Source organism: Haliotis rubra, unplaced genomic scaffold, assembly GCF_003918875.1.
Source record: "Haliotis rubra isolate DU_JTF1 unplaced genomic scaffold, ASM391887v1 Scf29, whole genome shotgun sequence".
Lineage (NCBI taxonomy): Eukaryota > Metazoa > Mollusca > Gastropoda > Lepetellida > Haliotidae > Haliotis > Haliotis rubra.
Genome location: NW_025766957.1, coordinates 1,532,875 through 1,554,381, shown reverse-complemented (window position 1 = coordinate 1,554,381; position 21,507 = coordinate 1,532,875). Strand labels below are relative to the sequence as shown.

At 41.2% G+C, this 21,507-nt stretch overlaps 1 protein-coding gene across 2 annotated transcripts; it reads left to right on the top strand.

Moving 5' to 3' along the window:
• The first annotated feature begins 1,583 nt into the window (after positions 1 to 1,583).
• On the top strand, positions 1,584 to 18,737 carry LOC124281804. Of its 2 annotated transcripts, XM_046717797.1 has the most exons (8): positions 1,584 to 1,682; positions 9,639 to 9,738; positions 11,595 to 11,710; positions 12,086 to 12,158; positions 14,999 to 15,141; positions 17,344 to 17,416; positions 18,160 to 18,281; positions 18,610 to 18,737. In XM_046717797.1, exons 1-8 carry the CDS (start codon positions 1,649 to 1,651, stop codon positions 18,678 to 18,680), a joined length of 732 nt encoding a protein of 243 aa, XP_046573753.1. In that variant the 5' UTR covers positions 1,584 to 1,648; the 3' UTR covers positions 18,681 to 18,737. The 2 variants fall into 2 exon arrangements, with proteins under 2 accessions (XP_046573753.1, XP_046573754.1); XM_046717798.1 differs by lacking the exon at positions 9,639 to 9,738 and having other exon boundaries at positions 1,591 to 1,682.
• Positions 18,738 to 21,507: the final 2,770 nt, after the last annotated feature.

Genomic DNA, 21,507 nt, shown 5'->3' with positions numbered 1-21,507 from the left:
GTTTTTTTGGAGTACCAAGCCAAGATACAAAGTCTCACAAAATGGGGATCGTGAGGCTGCAACATAGCAAAACCAATTTGCTTGAGGCCGACAGATAAGATGTAGAAAAATAAAACATAAAAACAGCTGCATTTGTATCATATTCTAGGTGAGGCTGACTACTATTTGAACGTCCCTCGTAGTTATACCCGTTAGAACACCCACCCACCTCTCCGACTCTACATGCATGCAAGTGTGTTAGATATACCCGTTAGACCCCCATCCCCCCACACACTTTATATGTATACATATCAAAACCTCAAAAGATATTTGCGAAAAGACATGATACAGAGGACAGTTTATATCCATTATATATCAGGACGAATATCATTTTCGTCATTTAGCTAATATTTGTCAATTCATTCTTGGGTTATCGCTCTAACAATCTTTATATTGGCAAAATCATCTCAAGGTCACTCCATTTTACTTGTGTCGGTGAATCTCGCAATTTATATACCTTGGTACCAAATTTGAACAAAATCCATCATTTCTTTCTTGAGTTATCGCCCTAACAAGCTTATTTGATGTATGAAATGCAACGAAAGACAAACACCCGCGTATTTACGAGTGATTAAAACTGTTATTACAATTTACGTAAACATTTATTACATTTTACCGCAACGAAAATTATTACAATTTACGTCAATTTTTATTACAATTTGCGTATTACAATTTACGTCAATTTTTATTACAATTTACGTTTTTATTACAATTTACGTCAAGTTTATTACAATTTGCTGCAAGTATTACAATTACGTTTTTATTACAATTTACGTCGTAACAAGGCGACTAACGGGATCGGGTGGTCAGACTCGCTGGACTCACGACCTATCCTCATCCACTGAAATTTTGATGACAGGCATCCTAGAAATTAATAGTTTGTCTGTTGCTGGGTTGCTGAAGACCAATTCTAACACGGATCTTCACAAGTTGAGATAAAATGAATAAGTGTTCTCTTACGTCGTAACCAGCAGTTGGCAAACCATGTGACAGCAGCCTTAATGTCTTCAGGGACAGGAACCCCTAGGCACGTGACCAACGATCTACTCACTCACTTTGACAAAAGAAATATGCACCATATCTCTCTCTAACACCACGAAATAACATCGAAATGAAGCTTTTGTTGATGACGATAGGACCCGTGCATTGTACTCCTGATTTTGTATTACCTAAAGTGAACCACAAAATATCGAATTGAATACGCGAGGAACGACTACGTGACTATGTCAACGTTTCAAGCATATGTTTGCATTGATCACCTTCGCACCAATTGTACAACTATGGATTTCGACATAAAACGTTTCTGTTGCTTGCATGCATGGTTGCAGGAAAAGGCAGGTTTAAACAGGTTTCGTAAGATGACGTAACATGTGCCATACAGTTGCACCCGGACAGCTGAAAGGTATTGGTCCTCCAACGTTGAAATATTCATCACATCGATTCCTGATATAATGTCCAATTGTTAACAGGTAATAACGTAATGATGCCAGACCACGTGACGTGACGTGGCTGCGTCATGGTAACGGGTGTTATTTAAAGGCGTGCATGCTATTCCGAGGTGCAGTTCCTGCATAACATTCTGCATCAGTGTTTTCCGTTTGAATGATCAATGATGCTGAAGCTGATCGTAGCGTCTCTCCTGGGTGAGTTCAGTTGGAACCTATTCAGAATATTTATATAATCACGAACTTGAGAAAAATAGCTCTTTCTTTCTTAAAATTGTAAACTATAATTGTTTTAAATAGATCTGCATGAATAATAAAACCGTTCTGACAATTTACAGATTATTTGCAGTTTATTGCTGCCGATTATTTTTAATAACAATTTTATCAATCGATCATATTTTACAAATTCTCATTTCACAATTTACATTTGTCTAAATAAAATTCACAGGGTTTTACTTTCAACCAGCTTTGAACTGTTGTCACCAATATTGTTGATTAAATGCTGTTATTTTTAACGTTGAGATGAGCACAGTTTTTCGACTGTGCATATGTGCGTTTGTGCGCGTGCGCACACTCTCTATTGCTCTTTCGTAAGGATTATTATTTGGAAAGACACGGCAGCGTGTAACAGGCTACAGTGAAATGAGACCCGTGAAGATCCGGGTTAAATTGATCTTCAGTAACCCATGCTTGTCGTAAGAGGCGACTTACGGGATCGGGTGGACAGGCTCGCTGACTTGGTTGACACATGTCATCGTATCCCAGTTGCGTAGATCGAAGATCATGATGTTGATCACTGGATTGTCAGGTTCAGAGTCGATTATTAAAGACAGCAGTCCTTATAGCTATGATATTGAGGAGTGCGGTGTTAAACAGCAAGTAAAACATAACCTCAAGCTATCCATCCTAATCCATATTAGAAAACATTAACTGTCTCTACATTCAATGTTTAATGAGAGACATCCTTTCCGGGCAAACATCGGATCGATGCTCATGCTGGATTCTCTGGTCCAGACTCGATTATTTACAGACATATAGCTGGAATATTGTTGAGTGCGGCGTAAAAAAGCCCTCACTCACTCACTACAATGAAATGTAATGTGTTATGTCTCATCCATTCTGAAGTAAGGTCTTGTGAGTGATTACGCCTATTTCAGCTATACTCTCGCAATATCACGGCGGGGGACACCAGTAATTGGCGTCATACACTGTACCCATGTGGGGAATCGATCCCGGGTCTTCGGTGTGATGAGCGAACGCTTTAACAGGGTATGAAACTCCCAAACAATTCAGCCGACCACAGGGCTGGTTACATGTAAAACTTGCCAGCCCTGACCAATCTTACCTGCCCTCAAATAAATTAGGTTTCACATCCAATTAAGCTTATCATCCAATTGGAATTCATCATTTACTTTTACGAGTGAATTAATAACGATTTATTATCCTGAAATATGATATATATCTTCATATACATGTCTCAAATTCTAAATTTTAACCCGACCGTCGGGCAGGTGAATTTGAGCATCTGGCAGTCCGTGTTGAAAATAACCCGTCCCGGGCGGTTGGGCAGGCAGGTATTTCGAACGCTGGCTTTAACCACGAGGCTACCCCATTACGCAGACAGCCAGTTCGCAGACACCTTAAAACAACAACATTTACGGTTCAGTGAACAGATTATCTACTACCTGTTACCTACACATTATAATGGAATAGTCTAAATAAAAACACAGGAACAAACTGAAGCTATATTATTTATTTTGAAAGATGGACGAAAAGACACTAATTTGAATTTTCATTGCTGCAATATAAAAAACAGTTTGTTTTCATAAACATTCCTGTTTAACCTTCTAGTCTAACGGGAGTCGGCATCATCATATTGAAAACATTAGCTTAGCTATTAGGAATTGCGACACTGTTCTATCATATAAATCAAATAAAGTCAAATGTGAACCTAAATATTATTCATATGGAATAAAGAAGTTATATGTTTTGCACACAATGTTAAGATATATGACGAGTGCACTTAATTACGATTTATTTAGAATAAATATTCAAAATATGACGCATCATGACAATGTGGCCATTACTTCCTTGAATGACCATTGTATACTACTCAAAGACATAAACTGTTACAATCTTTAGAAAGTATCGTTAAAATTAGAACACTGATTGGTATTATTCGTATCTTACATGGCAATGCAGGTGTCTCATTTACTGCAAATCAGAATGTTTTCAAAAATGTTCATATCTATATCTCTCCAACAAAACGTAACTTCTGTTTGTACATATGCTATTATTGGGAGGGGGCTTTTCTATCAATAAACACAATCAAACATCTCAGTGACAAACCTGTTTTTAAATTCGATAGTAATTGATAGTAAACTAAAATTTGAGGAGAGAAATCATTTATCATTTAATCACAACAAAGTTCTATTTACTCACAATCAAACTTGTCAGTAGCGAACCTGTTTCAGGCTCACCCTGCTCTACTCACTAGACAGCGGACTGTTCCATTGTACTCGTAGGTATTACCCTAATTAACCTTCTAGTTTAGTGTCTGTCAACTGGCTGTCTGTCAAATGGGTGTCTGTCAATTGGGAGATAACCCACCGTCCCTAACGTCTTGTGAGACGATACACAGCTGGATAATAAATTGCTGAATCATCCGTGAATGGGAATTTCCGATACCAGCTTTGTGGATTGGGCTATGTATCAACGATCCAATTAAGCAAGGCAGATGGTATATGTATGACTGGGATGTAAGTCACCAATGCTATTGTTCTTAGCAAAAACGGAAGATTAATAGATTTGAAGTATAATAACTTTAATGGTTGCGTTTACCATATGCATACACTACTTGTGATTACAAACGTCCCGTGTCACGTGATAGCGACGCGGTTGTATCGTAAGAGTGGCGAGATAGAGGTGATATAGATACTCATTTCATCGCAAGCCAGAGAGACATTTGAACTTGGATTCGCATCCCGAAGTCATGTGTCTACTTTGTTTCACTAAACTGCTATACATCTACGTTAGTGAGTGAGTGAGTGGGTGAATAAGTTTAGTACGCCGCACTCGGCAATATTCCAGCGGGTTGTAAATAATCGAGTCTGGACCAGACAATCCAGTGACCATCAGCATGAGCATCGATCTACGCAATTGGGATACGATGACATGTGTCAACCAAGTTAGCAAGCCTGACCACCCGATCCCGTTAGTCGTCTCTTATGACAAACAGGGGTTACTGAAGATCCACCCGGATCTTCACATATCTATACGTCTAAGACCTGTATTGCCGCGTTCTATTTATTCGGTATTGATCTACGACGCCAGGATGAGACTGAAATACCTTTAAAACATTATCACACGCTCATTATCTACGCTACGTGTATTGCCTTGGTTCGTCTTTGTGACACAATGATTTGTTAATTCAATAAACAACAATATTTCAAGTAACATTAAATGATGTTTGCCCTGCTCACAAACCCCTGGATCACAGGAAGTCCGCATTATTGTGTTCTCATGCTGGAATGAATATGCTAACATAGCAACCAACTGTCTTGAAAACTGAAATCGATTTCTTTAAAACTATGCTTCAGATATTTATCATAAGTGGCCCGCTATAAAATGCAGTCCCCCATGCTTCAGTTATTCATCGACCGTCTACGTGGTGTAGTGGTTAGAGCGTCCGCCCGGAGAGCGGAAGGTCGCGGGTTCGATCCCGCGGGTTCGATCATAAAAGTTACACTCTTATGGAGTGTGAGAATGTTATTGTAAATACGAAACTAGGCTTTTGTGACCCTTCCACAAAGAACCAAGAAACCAACAAACGAACGAAAAACAACAATCCACTATACTTACCCTGCTTACCAGTCAATCTTGTGGTGTGTGAGAATGTTACCAAATTAGGCCTTCTATATCAATGCCTATAAGGGTCTATAACGGTTGAAATACCAAGCCTATTCTGATAAATTCGTATTTAAGTGCTGATTCTTCTTTATACGCCCACATCAGTTACCAAACTAGACTTTCTATATCAATGACTTTATAAGGTTCTATAACGGTTGAAATACCAAGCCTATTCTGATAAATTCGTATTTAAATGCTAATTTTTCTTAATAGGCCGACATCGGCTCAAACTCTCCTAAAATACAGGTACACGGATATTACGTCCATTTGTACTGCTTCTATCGAACCACAGTCACAATCTTATGGTGTATGAGAATGTTAAAACACCAGGCCTTCTATATGAATGACTTTATGTGAGTGTCTATAATGGTTGAAATACCAAGCCTATACATAACTTTATTATCCATTGTTGTACTTGGTATTTCGTGAACGAAACGCGGCGACAATTTCACCTCTGAAACAATAAACACGATGAAAATGTCTATATGAATAGTCCAAGTTGCGATATCACTAGCTGATTCGAATATAAGCCATTAGATAACCAACACTGTGTAAACGTCGTGGGGCCGGATCCACAAAGCGTTCGTAGTACTACGACATTCGTAATCCTGTGGGGACGGTGGGGTAGCCTAGTGATTACAGCGGTTGCTCGTCACGCCGAAGACCCCACATGGGTACAATGTGTGAAGCGCATTCTGGTCTTCCCCGCCGTGATATTTCTGGAATAGTCCTGAAAGCGCCGTAAAACTAAACTCATTCACTTAATCTTGTGATTAATTTACGATATCTGGTAATGCTACAATCGCTTTGTGGATCCGGACCTGTTCCAGAGGCTGTTATTGTTCTTTCTATTCAACTGGTTTATAAGTTTCGCTTCAGAAGAAGTTATGTTTTATAGGTTTTTCGTAAATGTAACAATGTAACCTTGTCCACTCTTCAGCAATATTTCAACAATGTAACCGCTGACTCACCTTGCCCACTCTTCAGCAATATTTCAACAATGTAACCGCTGACTCACCTTGTCCACTCTTCAGCAATATGTCAACAATGTAACTGCTGACTCAACTTGTCCGCTCTTCAGCAATATTTCAACAATGTAACCGCTGACTCACCTTGTCCACTCTTCAGCAATATTTCAACAATGTAGCGCTGACTCACCTTGTCCGCTCTTCAGCAATATTTCAACAATGTAACCGCTGACTCACCTTGTCCTCTCTTCAGCAATATGTCAACAATGTAACTGCTGACTCACCTTGTCCACTCTTCAGCAATATTTCAACAATGTAACTGCTGACTCACCTTGTCCGCTCTTCAGCAATATTTCAACAATGTAACTGCTGACTCACCTTGTCCACTCTTCAGCAATATTTCAACAATGTAACTGCTGACTCACCTTGTCCACTCTTCAGAAATATTTCAACAATGTAACTGCTGACTCACCTTGTCCACTCTTCAGCAATATTTCAACAATGTAATCGCTGACTCACCTTGTCCGCTCTTCAGCAATATTTCAACAATGTAACCGCTGACTCACCTTGTCCACTCTTCAGCTATTTTTCAACAATGTAACCGCTGACTCACCTTGTCCGCTCTTCAGCAATATGTCAACAATGTAACTGCTGACTCACCTTGTCCGCTCTTCAGAAATATTTCAACAATGTAACCGCTGACTCACCTTGTCCGCTCTTCAGCAATATGTCAACAATGTAACTGCTGACTCACCTTGTCCACTCTTCAGCAATATTTCAACAATGTAACTGCTGACTCACCTTGTCCGCTCTTCAGCAATATTTCAACAATGTAACTGCTGACTCACCTTGTCCACTCTTCAGCAATATTTCAACAATGTAATCGCTGACTCACCTTGTCCACTCTTCAGCAAAAAAATAGCAAAACAGTATTTAAGTCGTTAGGTACGATGCAACGCTATATGCTAAACCAACACATCGATCTTAGTGCTAAGATGATTGTAGCTCCCATTCCTCATGATCAGCATTGGCTTATGATAGTATTCTACAGTATTATAAACATGTTTTAAGCTAGTCCAGATATAATAGCTTCCAACCTCATGCTGTAACAGGGAGGCATAATACACTGTACTGTAATAGACTCTGTTTATATTGCTATACCAGTAGTTGAAGAGGAATACCATTTAAACTGTCAATGTTTAAAAAATGCATAAGATAGAATGTTTTCCACCTTACCTATATATTGGTAACCTGTGTAAGATAGTCTTGTTAGGCTTGTGTCATCTAAGGATGATGTTTTGATAAGTGTTGCTACTTTTTTCTTTAGAAGGGTATATTATGCCTGTACATTGTGCTAAAATGTTTTCATAGCTTTCAGAGGCAAAATTAGAAATGCATAAATCTCAGTCAATATTCTACACATTAAGATCTATATGTTATTTCTTAGATATGTTATGCCTATACACTATGCAAATATGTCAGACACTTTATAAAGCAAATTACAACATACTGTCACTTTATGACACTTGTGTAAATTGAAAGATATATTCTACAGTATTATAAACATGTTTTAAGCCAGTCCAGATATAATAGCTTCCAACCTCCAACTGTAACAGGGAGGCATAATACTGCTATATTGCTATACCAGTAGTTGAAGATGAATACCATTTAAATTGTCAATGTTTAAAAAAATGCATCAGATAGAATGTTTTCCCCTTACCTATATATTGGTAACCCGTGTAAAGATAGTCTCGTTAGACTTGTCATCTAAGGATGATGTTTTGATAAGTGTTGCTACTTTTTCCTTAGTAGGGTATATTACACAAATGTTTTCACAGCTTTCAGAGGCAATAATGTATGACCATTACTGGTTTTACCAGCATCAAACCAAAATGTAAAAATATTCTGTAATGTGGGCCATGGCCTTGTATACTGAAAATAAATCTGTCTGTCTGTCTGTCTGTCTATAAAAGTAGCAGTGCTAAGCGAGGCCCAGGGCGCCGAGCGTCCCTCAACATGCCCATCCACATCAAGAATTGGCAACATTCCTTAGTTATCCCCCCTTTACCACTTCACCACTAGACGGCGCCAATTAAAGTTCTTGATAATATGTCTAAAACGGTTTGAGCGTATGTCTGATGCCTATCTGGTCCATAATGGTGTATCATTTTTCTGCCCCCATCATGGCACTTTCACCGCCGTATCTATCAACTGCACGAATACAGTGTCGAGTGTAGCGTTCATTTCTCCGTCGGTAGACACGCATCCTACGTTCATGGCGATACAGCAAGAACCGCGACTCATCACTAAACCAGATCCTCCTCCAGTGCACTAGGGTCCATGGTCGAACGTTTCTGCTCCATTGGAGACGATGATGATGCCGCAGAACAGGCGCTATGGTCGCATTGGTCGTATCCCATGCTGTCGTAGGCGATTTCTGATGGTTTGCGCTGATACTCCACGAAGCCCACGACTGACTGACTGACTGAGTTTGGTTTTACGCCGCTTTTAGCAATATTCCAGCAACATCACGGCGGGGGACACCAGAAATGGGCTTCACACATTGTACCCATGTGGGGATTCGAACCCGGGTCTTCGGCGTGACAAGCCAACGCTTTAACCATTAGGCTACCCCACCGCCCACGAAGCCCACGAAGCTGTGTATGCCACACTGTAGTTGCGCAGATGCAACACCCGGATGAAGCGGTCCTGGGCCGGAGTTGTGACCTTTGGTCGACCAGTTCTCGGTCGATCTCTTGTAGAGTTGTGGAGTCTGTAGCGCTGCCACAGACGGGATATGGTACTCACGTCGAAGTGCTTGGCTACTGATGACTGACATTCTCCAGCTTCCAGACGTCCAATGGCTCTGTTTCTACAGTCTGCTTTCAGTCTTGGCATCTTGAAGGTCGCTTATACGGAACAGCTTAGAGTGATTCGCAACGGGACTGTCAGATTTTTATACCCACCGGTATGAAGCTTTAGTACCCGTATTTACACGTGTAACATGCTAACAGCTTTTACTACATGCGATTTCTCCCAGTTTTAATTCAAGGTGCTGTATTTTAGCGACAGTTCACCAAATGTTGCGTTCGTGTGCAATGAATTAGTGTAAGGGCTGTATTCACAGTTAGCAATGACATTTATATTGATTTCAAGCCTTCATCTTAAAAACATCCTACTTTTAGCTATGTGTTTCTTTTTTTGCCCAGTATATTTGGGAAGAACAGGCTCACGTCATTTATTCTACCAAACGCATTCGTTCTCTCTCTGTTTCCAGTGTTCCTTCCAGTGGCCTGGTCCACGACTTGCACTGACTGCAAGACAGAGTATGGCACAGCCAAGACTAATGCGAGCTCAGACAACACTGTAAAATGCACGTGAGTGAAGTCGTTGTCGCATATTGTGTATATTTCATGGAGCTTGTATATTTGTTGGTTGGTTGGTTAACGCCGCACTCAACAATAGTCCAGCTATATGGCGGCGATCTGTAAATAATCGAGTCTGGACCAGACAATCCAGGGATCAACAGCATGAGCATCGATCTACGCAATTGGGATACGATGACAAGTGTAAACCACGTCAGCGAGCCTGACCACCCGACCCCGTTAGTCGCCTCTTATGACAAGCATGGGTTACTGATAACCAATTCTAACCCGGATCTTCACGGGTTGGTATATGTGTTGATACAAGGAGAGATATACATGTATAGTAATTAGCTTGTCTGTCACGGATCAGTTTTAGTTTTAGTCAATAACTAATAGGTAGTTTTTATGAAACTTTGCTCACGCAAAGGCCAGGTTGTCAACTGCTGCCTTTCGCTAAAGAGGAAATTTTATTTATGCTTTTTCATGGTAATAGTTGGATTTTTGACCTTATCGCCGCAACTAACACGTATTCTTTTATAACACTTTTCTTGAACAAAGAATAGGTAGTCATCTTGTACCCTTTGCTAGTTAGGAAGAAAATCCATGACAACAAATTACATCCTAATTAATCGGTATTCTCTTGGTAGCTCAGTACCAAGGTTGTATGCGGACAATTCGACAGGACTACTCTCATCACGTTGGACTGATCATTCTTATATGACTTGCTGTATCAATCAGATGATTTGTTTCTTTTCTGTTTGTGGGAGCGGTGTGATTTGTCAGCCTCTGCTTAGTCTTGTTTATTGTTGCTGTCTTTGGGGCGAAGGGGTAGCCTAGTGGTTAAAGCATTTGCTCGTCACGCCGAAGACCTGGTCCCGATTTCTCGACAAACTTAAGTCGGAGTTTTGACTTAAGTTAGAGTTTTTACTCAAATTTGAGAAAATGCATTTCCCAGAATGAACTAAAATCGATAATAAACTCAAACAGTGGACAATTTGAGTTTGGTGGATAGATTACTTAAGATGTTTGGGCTCTTTTATTTAAAAAATGCAGTTGAGTTTAAAATTCAGCTGTTTCAAATTGTCAAATTCAGTTTGAAATTTGAGTAAAAACTTAAGTTTGTTTCGAGAAATCGGAGCCAGGCCCCGGTTTTTCGAAACAATTTTAAGTTTTTTATTCAAACTGAGTTTGACAATTTGAAACAGCTGAATTTTTTATATTGCTTGAAAATTACTAAAAGCGTCGTAAAACCATACTCACTCACCCACTGTAGCTCGCTGGTGTTTATGACGAAGGAACAATGTTTAGGGTCACCTGCAAGCTGCTTCGCCCGCAACGACTTCTATCGTGCAGAGAAAACAATGTTGTAACGATCACCCTCATGAGGTTTCGAAATTATGAAAACATCAGAGTCATTCAGGCGGTATAAACACACAAAGGAACAATCTGACTATGCTTGTCGATAGAGGCGGTTAAATGGGGTTGGGTCAAGCTCGGAAAAAGGGTTGATCTTTACATCCGGGTTACAAACACTTGGTCTTCAGCAATGTTCGTGCATGTTGCTACTATCGTGATAATCGTAATTCCATTACTACGATTGATGCTCTTGATGTCAGTCTCACAGAGGCTTGTAACGTTAAAACTGCCATCAAGGTATGTACTGGCACTAACGTGGATCCTTTTATATAGCGCTAAGTGTGTACTAGCGCTAGTACACACCTTGATGGCGGTTTTTAGCGTTACAAGCCCCTGTGGTCAGTCTGTGGCCCACAATCGATTACTTACATATCGCCGTCATACAGCTGGTCTTTGCAATATTCGAATTGCATATCTTAGTAAATGACCAGTAGTTGTACCTTGTGTTCTAGTGTCCTCAGCTCCTACCTGACTTGTCTCGGGACCTCAGCTAAAGGTGATGCCGGTTGTCCACTACCAACTGATGACGCAGCCGCAATCGAAACAGATTACACGAACGCCAGTTGCTGTAAGTTCCAAGCCATGTTTGTTTGTTTGTTGTTTAACGCTGCACTCAGCAATATTTCAGTATTATTATGGCACCCTGTGAATAATCGGGTCTGGTCTAGTCAATCCAGTGATTGACGTCATGAGCATCGATCTACGCAATTGGGTTCTGTTGACATTTATTTATCAGGTCAGCGAGTCTGACCACCATATCCCCTTAGTCGCCTCTTACGACAAGCATGGGTTGCTTCTAACGCTTAATGTCTCCCAAGACATGTGAAAATATCTGATGATGGCGATGGCAAGGGTGGAATATGTAGTTTTACAGTCTTGGGATGATTCAGCTTCTGTATGGAATGAATAGTTTCCTAAGACCACGTCCATTTTCCTGTTACAGCGTCCACTGACACCTGTGTCTGTCAGAAGACGTTCTGGGCGACTGCTCAAGCCGATGACGCTGCTACCTGCATGTGAGGAGACCAATAGACTAGAGCGAACAGTATTTCTTTTCTAAGATGCCAAATTTAATACTTTCTGAGGGTAATTACGATTAATCTAAGGCAGAAAACACACAACGGTGTCGGTGATCTAAATTAATAATCCTCGCACAGGGCTAACTGGCGCGCTGTTCTATTGATGTGTCTTTCCTCCCCGAACGTTACCAGAAAATACAAATGATAAACAGTTTGATGACGGTTTACGTTCGGATTAAGAATCTTCTCTAAATTATTTTAATTACATCTGTGATGAACGTAAACCATATGGGGCAATATGAACGTCGCATTTCTACTACCAACGTAAGTTTAGATCAGTTCATCCAGATGAAGCTGAGTAGTCAAGCCACATTCCACGATTGCATTGTGGGAATGTAAACATTGCGAACGTTATCGTGTCGCTGAAAACTTGTGAGTCGAATTGAGATATTTTAAATAGGGCTTCCACGGGTACTCGAGTACCCGTGGACGAATCGGGTCTAGCTGGACTCGAGTCTATTTTCATGGACTCGAGGACTCGAAAAGGAAGATAACTCGGATTATTTGACGTTGAAAGACTGTCTGCCATGTGCTAAGCATGAGCGGCCGTTAACGTCAAATATTAAGATAAGATATAACTTTATTATCCCGTAGGAAATTCTTATACATCAAACTGTCTCAAAATGAATATATACACAGTTCACAAAAATACACACAATAATTACATGCTCAAATCGAGATGCTATTTATAAATAAAACTGACATGATATAATTCAATTAACCACATAGGAAAAGAGGCTGAATAATTCTAGTTCTAATCACATGATGGTGATTCAAAATATTTGTTGCATTCACGAATACTTGATGGTATGAAAGACTGTCTAGCTCTGTTTGTTTAGAGGGAAGGTAATCGTCAGCAGCGTCCAGAAGGAAGTAGTTCAAAATGGTGAGATCAAATATATCAACTATCAAATCTAATTTTAGCTCCATTTTTTACAATCTGGCGCTCATAGATAAAGGGAGTATACTCGAAAGACACTCCAGAAATTTTGCAAGCAGTATTAACAATTTTGAAAAGTTTGTTTTTGTTGCGATGAGACAGATCCCCATACCAACATAGAAAATTGTAGGTCAACACACTTTGAATAAAGGTTTGATAAAAAACTGTCATTACGGTTTTGTCAATGCCTTGACGATAATAATGTTCAGAATCAGAAATTAGGCCAGTAACAGTGGCATCATCTCCAAATTTCACAGTGAACAAGTCATATATTGACAAGCAACGGATGAAGGAACACAGCCATGTGGATCTCCAGTAGAGGTTGAGAGCAAAGAAGATTGATAGCCATTGACACTGACATACTGAGTTCTATGTACCCTGAATTCTTTAACCCATCTGATAATGTTTTTATTAAGGCCTAGATTAAATAGTTTACTCCTCACACGGTGTGGCTGTATGGCTGTAGTTGTTACAAGTCTGCAGATGAGAGTAATTATTATACATCGTTTGAGATTTCACTTCTTAAAATGATTAGGTAACGATAAGGAGAACGATAAAAAATCAAATGTATGGAAGTGTCTTGATCTGGATAGTGAAAAGAGAAAAATATTACTGCGCTATGCAGGCAGTACAACCAGTACGATGAAAAAACAAAACATTTGGCAAGTAAACATCCAAATACGGATTCTGACCAATAGGAAATGTTAGTCACACGACGATATGAAGTCGGAATGAAGTAAGTGTTCACTTGTGTGATTGGAACACATGTCATGTCGGTTACGCTATCGTTTGCTTGAAAGGTATGAATTTCGAGTACTCGGGTCCGAGTCGAGTCTCACCCCTCGAGTACTCGAGTCCAAAAAAATGGACTCGTTGAAGCCCTAATTTTAAACGTTAGAAAACATAAACGTAACGTTTCCACCAGTGATGTTAGCTGCGTGAAGCAACTGCAAACCAAGAAACGGGATGCAACGGAGTAGTTTATTGTGGCGCAGTGATGCCAATACATTGTGACGTAATGCAAAAAGTGCTTCTTATCGTCTGATAAAGTACTGTCGGCGCCTTTGATCTTTCACCGAAGCATCTTAGAAAAACAAATTCGTTAGAGCGTACCACGTAAATGGTACGTGCATGCAGATTTGATGGGACAGAAAAGAAAATATTGTGAGCTTCTTTTTGATGGTTAATGGTGGGGGTGGGTTGTCAGGGTGGGTCGGGTGTGTATGTAAAATTCAACCAACTGAAATTTATGAGATTCGAATGTCTGCTAAATCAGACTCCATGGAATGGATAAGCATGTTCTTCGTTGCTGGTAGCATCCACTACTCAAACTATATTTGCATTTAGGTGTTTGTTTGTTGCCCAAGACTCCGCCTGGTGTAAACAATTACATCTGGACAGGGCGATCCAGTGATTAATATTTGAACACTGGGACAGGTCAATGTACCATCAACGGTCAGGAGAATTTGATTCGCCATAATGAGTTAAATTGTCAGAATCGAACCATTCTGATAAATAGTTCTGCTTTGTATAGAACCTTTACACCTAAATATACGCTCACAAGAGATACTGAATTATGTCATATCTGCTTTCTTATTGAAATAACAATATGATTATGACAAAACATGTGTTCCATTGTGAGGATGAAGCATCATAGCTTTCGTTTATCCGAGCTCATTTTGACAGCAACTTTGTAGTTCGTTGTATACATTTCTTGTAAACTATGAAGCCAACATCCCATGGCGTTATATCCGTTGTTTCTTAAGAAGAGTGATCATTATAAACGTCGTTATCTGTATCTATGTACTGTACTTACACCTAGATATATTTCGTGCAGGGCGTACAAGGCAGAACTCAACTGCCTCAGCTCAGCAAAGACACCTACTGGCTGCGACGGTACAACTACGAAAAGCGCTATCGCCACGACAGCCGAGACAGCACGCGCCTCTCTGACCAATGCTTCAGCCGATATGTGTCCAGGTAAATCACCTCTTGCATTCACTCGTAAAGATCCGGGTTAGAATTGGTCTTCAACATCCCATGCTTGTCGCTCATCTTCCACATTTTGTTCTGATGTGAAGGTGTATTGGCATACGCACGTGCAAGAAGCAGCGACCGCAGGTGTCAGTGAACGAGGTCGCTGTAACAGGACAATGGACGTTGCATTAGGTGAGGTGAGGTGAAATTGGGTTTTACGTCGTGCTTGAGAATATTTCGCTCATATGACGACGTGCATGCGTGTGTATGTGTATGTGCGGCTGCTTGTACTAGCCCAGACTTAAGCTGGTTTTATAGTGCTAGCTCACTGAGATACCATACCGCAGTTAAGCATGAATACCCCACTCAGACACATTATACTGACTCCGAGCCGACCAGTCCTTGTTGTGCCCATTAATGCCGAGCGCCAGCAAGGGACCAACAAGTACCATATTTTACCGTCTTTTGGTATGACGCGGTCGGGGATCGAACCCGCGACCTTCCGCTCTCCGGGCGGACGCTCTAACCACTACACCACGGAGGCGGTCACGTTGTCTTAAGAAGGTATAATAAATTTAATCCACATTGAAACCGAATCATCTTCATGATGCAAAGAAGTTCCCAGACTATAAAACTGCAGTTTCCACCCTTGCCATCATCACCAACTGTTCCCGGTCACAGACACAGATCATTCACAGATATTTCCACATGTCTTGGTAGCCATTAAGGGTTAGAATTGATCTTCAGTAGCCCATGCTTGTCGTAAGAGGTGACTAACGGGATCGGTCGGTCAGGCTCGCTGACTTGGTTGACACATGTCATCGTATCCCAATTGCTTAGATCGATGCTCATGCTGTTGATCACTGGATTGTCTGGTCCAGATTTGATTATTTGGTGACCGCCACCATATAGCTGTGATATTGTTGAGTGCGGTGTTAAACAAAAAAAAAAAAAAAGAAAGAAAGAAAACCTCTTACAATCACAGTCGCACAAGTCAAGTGACGACATTCCAATCATGTGTTTGGAAAACAGACAACACTGGAGGGTTTTGATCTGGTTTCAGGGTCAACAGGATCCGCAGTTGCTTCTTAATTATATGTGGGGAGGTGGGGTAGCCGAGTGGTTAAAGCGGTCGCTCGTCACACTGAACACCCGGGTTCGAGCCCCCGCATGGGTATAATGTGTGAAACCCATTTCTGGTGTTCCCCGCCGTGATATTGCAGGGGTATTACTAAAGGTGGCGTAAAACTCAACTCACTCACTCTTAATTATATGTACGGTTTTGTGTCCCGTTGTCGTACAAAGATGGGGCGGTGGGGTAGCCTAGTGGCTAAAGCGTTGGCTCGTCACACCGAAGACCCGGGTTCGAATCCCCACATGGGTACAATGTGTGAAGCCCATTTCTGGTGTCCTTCGCTGTGATGTTGCTGGAATATTGCTAATAGCGGCGTAAAATCAAACTCAGTCAGTCAGTCGTACAAAGATAGTTCACTCAAATCCCAGGTTAATTCATAATATGGCTCTTGGTTTGCCTGCACCATTCATGCACTCGTCTTAGTTGGACTGGGTCTCTCGTGATAGTCCGAGAAAGATTGATTGAACTAATTAACAACAATTTCGTTTGTCTTCTCTTAAAAATCGGATAATGTTTACCTCTTATAGTGAATGGTCAGGAAGACTCATATTACTCAGACCCTTCTCAGAACCAGACGTAGCACTTATTACACGCTGGACAATGTTAAACAGGCCATGTAGACTTGCCATCCGTGGGACATCCGTAGTGTGTTATTCATCTCAAAACTCTTTAGCAAGGGAGCAGGCTGGTGGAAAAAATATAAACAAAAAACATTTTTTACTATTCCATAAAATTTCAAAATTTATAATAGTCCAGTCGCGTTGCTTCGGAAACATTTTTCTTTACAAATGTAGAGACTGACAAAGAAAAATCAGGCTGACCAGGTTGTGTATTTGTGTGCAAGGGTAAGAATATCTGATGTTTCCATACTAGGGCATTAATGTCCACAGCGGTGGGGAATTGAGATAAGAATACTTATGAAAACTTTCATTATTTCACTTCGGTATGAAAATTCAGAGCAGACGGGAGAAACGCTGGAAAATACGGACTGCCTTAAGCCGGCCCGATAAAGCTGAAGGACTGCTTAAAACCATGCCACATTTATACTTTTATGTTGCTTTCCACTCCAGCTCCGACCAGTACTTGCCAGTGTGAGATTGACGCTGCCAAGGGCGACAACAGCGACAGTACCAAATACTGCAAGTAAGCACGACTTTAAAGAACCGTTATGTCCTATGTAGAATTTAAAAGCTACTTTTTAAGTTTATAATCTGCTACAGTCAAACACCACTGTTTCGAAGTTGGAGAGACCTACGGAAATACTTCGAGTTATCCGAGGTTCAACTCAACCGAAAAGTATATGAATACGAAGGGACCAAGCTTGGACACAATCGGAAGTTGTCTGTGTATTCGAACTTTGAAACGCTGCAGGCCCTAAGGACCTAGAACCATAAAAAGTTATGGATTCTGATCAGAATGTGTAGGCTCTATATTTTAGCTACAATATAAGTAATTCCCAGCAAACACAAAATGTGACAACTAACAAACTGAGTTAAAAAGATAAATTTTACTCCCTGACTTGTCTTCATTAACACCAAATCAACGTCCATGTCAATATCCAAGTCTTCTGAAAAGTCGGAATCAGAATGTACATACAGGGATATGTCACTTATTGGGGATAAAAATGCTGTCGGCCAGCAGAAGGCCTGCCATAAGGACCTGCAGAAAACGAAAGCTGTGGCTCCGAGTGGTTTTCAGTCGGCTTCGGGCCTAGAGACCGACATTGATTTCGAACGGTAAATATTGTTGCGGGGGAGGGGGCAAAGGGTTGGGGTGGCTCAAATGACACCCATGTAGTGAAGGTCTAATGTATCGAAATAACTTTAATGTTCTAATCTCCATGTTATCGTTCGTTGTTATTTCTGAATATCGTCTTTGTGATACAGTGTCCTGACAACCCTGAGAACTTGCCTGTCCCTCATCACAAACACCACAGAGCCCGGATGTACCGCTGTAACCCATGCCGCACTAGTCACCAGCACAGGCACCAAGTACACGTCCGCTCAGTGTCAGTGTTATCTTTGATTTTTATGGGGCGGTGGGGTAGTCCAGTGGTTGAAGCGCTCGCTCGTTACGACTAAAGACCCAAGTTCGATACTCGTGTCGTCCGCCGTGCATTCGTGATCAACTCGTGTTATTCCGGGTTACGGAAAGGGGCGAGTGGTGGCGAATTGTCCGTCGTAATGTTGCTGGAATATTGCTCAAAGCGCAGTAAAACCTTACTCACTCACTTTCAATTTTATGTCATAACTCGGACATTGATGAAACATACAGTAATTTGCTTGTCCTTAATATCAGATGATGATCTAATCCAAATTTGGACATTCTCTTTTCAGGTGCTGCAGACCACGTGACCTTTGTGATGACGTCACTGGTGCTCTCGCTGTTGGCCACTGTGTTTCTGTAGTGACCTCAACCCGTCGTGTGTGAAGTCGACAATGTCGCCCATCTTCGCTAGTTGTTCTTAAAGTCTGCACACTCAGCAGAATCTATCATATGCTATCTTATATCTTAATACTTATATCTTAATACTTATATCTTAATACTTATATCTTAATACTTATATCTTAATACTTATATCTTAATACTAATATCTTAATACTAATATCTTAATACTTTAAGGTGATGTTTCTATGTTATTTCTCCCCTATCATTCCTTTAACCGTATGACAAACCGGGCTGACCTATACAAACATTGAACACACACATTAATAGCATACCAGTATGCAGTAAACACACGGTAACCTGTTAGTGATTAATAGGTCTGTTCTTCAGCATGGTCAAAGCATATGACGTGTCCAGCACTCGCTTGTCACTGACCGCATTAAATTGACCATGGAAATAGATTCAAATGTGTCCGAAACGTCATAAATTAATATTCTAAAATCGTACCTATTGAATAACAACTCGGTCCTGTTAATCTTTCTTCTTATTCGTATAACAAATCGATATCGTACATACCAGTCAAACCTTTGATATTGTGAAACACTACAACATAATTAAGACCCAGTGATACAATTACCCTGTGAATTTCTCGAACTTAATTACCATTGTAAGCTATTTGGCAAGAATATCTGAGCTGTACGCTTGTTCAGTCACATGACTTATGTGAGTCAATCCCAGAGAGAACAAAATGGCTGCAATGCATGACGTCATCCTTGTATATCACATAGTACTTCAGTATAATACAAGGAAGTGTCACGATGTTTGTATATTTCACCCCACGAGTCCCGTGCCCTGATGATGTGTTGAGTTTCTGATTGTAAACTTCAGTTGTTCCACTGAAATAAACGGCACTGGTCTCGATAGCTGGTGTTTGTGTTTTGTTTAAAAATATATGCTTAAATTTTATTGAGTTAGAGTTTAGGCGGACTGAAACAGGTACATTACGAAAACGCAACTTAACCATTTCGAGGCATCCGTTGTTTGAGTAAAGAATGATGTTAATGTAACATCCAATTACCGTTGCAGATTTACACACCAAGGCCTATACTATGATTCAGTTCAAACTAAAGGGCTGTGGAGATGGGGTAGTTCAGAGGGTAAAGTGTTCCCTTGTCAAGATGAAAACTCGGTTTGATTCTTCATTTGGGTAAAAGCACATTTCTCCTCTATTTCTAAAACAATACTTCGCGAACTAAGGGTGATTCACTGAATATCACACGTGTGATGATCGGTGCGCATGCAGTTGATCACTAGATTGTCTGGCCCAGACTCGATAATTTACTGACAGACGCCATAGAGCTGGGGTGCTACTGGAAATTGGAATGCTGAATTATGTCAGAGATGGCAACATTTCAGCAATATACGATGGCCTGTAAAGAAACAGTTATAGTCCAGACAAACCTGTGATTGAGAGCATGAGCATCCACCATTGCCGTCTGTGATCGGGGACCCTTCTACCAGGCCACACATTGGAGCCATCTCATCCTGGCAGCATCAACCACCTGCCTTAACCATCCTGGCATCGTCTACCTTCAGCATCAACCACCCACCTTAACCATCCTGGCATCGTCTACCTTCAGCATCAACCACCCACCTTAACCATCCTGGCATCGTCTACCTTCACTGTCAACCACCTACCATAACCATCCTGGCATCGTCTACCTTCACTGTCAACCACCCACCTTAACCATCCTGGCATCGTCTACCTTCAGCATCAACCACCTACCTTAACCATCCTGGCATCGACTTCCTTCATTGTCAACCACCTAGCTTAACCATCCTGGCATCGTCTACCTTCAGCATCAACCACCCACCTTAACCATCCTGGCATCGTCTACCTTCACTGTCAACCACCTACCTTAACCATCCTGGCATCGTCTACCTTCACTGTCAACCACCCACCTTAATCATCCTGGCATCGTCTACCTTCAGCATCAACTACCCACCTTAACCATCCTGGCATCGTCTACTTTCACTGTCAACCACCTACTTTAACCATCCTGGCATCGTCTACCTTCATTGTCAACCACCTACCTTAACCACCCTGGCGTCGTCTACCTTCACTGTCAACCACCTACCTTAACCATCCTGGCATCGTCTACCTTCAGCATCAACCACCTACCTTAACCATCCTGGCATCGTCTACCTTCACTGTCAACCACCCACCTTAACCATCCTGGCATCGTCTACCTTCACTGTCAACCACCTACCTTAATCATCCTGGCATCGATTACCTTCAGCATCAACCACCCACCTTAACCATCCTGGCATCGTCTACCTTCAGCATCAACCACCCACCTTAACCATCCTGGCATCGTCTACCTTCAGTGTCAACCACCTACCTTAACCATCCTGGCATCGTCTACCTTCACTGTCAACCACCCACCTTAATCATCCTGGCATCGTCTACCTTCAGCATCAACTACCCACTTTAACCATCCTGGCATCGTCTACTTTCACTGTCAACCACCTACTTTAACCATCCTGGCATCGTCTACCTTCAGCATCAACCACCTACCTTAACCATCCTGGCATCGTCTACCTTCACTGTCAACCACCCACCTTAACCATCCTGGCATCGTCTACCTTCACTGTCAACCACCTACCTTAATCATCCTGGCATCGTCTACCTTCACTGTCAACCACCCACCTCAACCATCCTGGCATCGTCTACCGTCAGATGAAGCCAAAATGGGGATCCCTGTGTTTTGGGGATGTGATATTTAAGAGCACGAATGTAACCAAGATACACAGGTTGAATAAGTAAATATATCAAAACCAGCGGCATA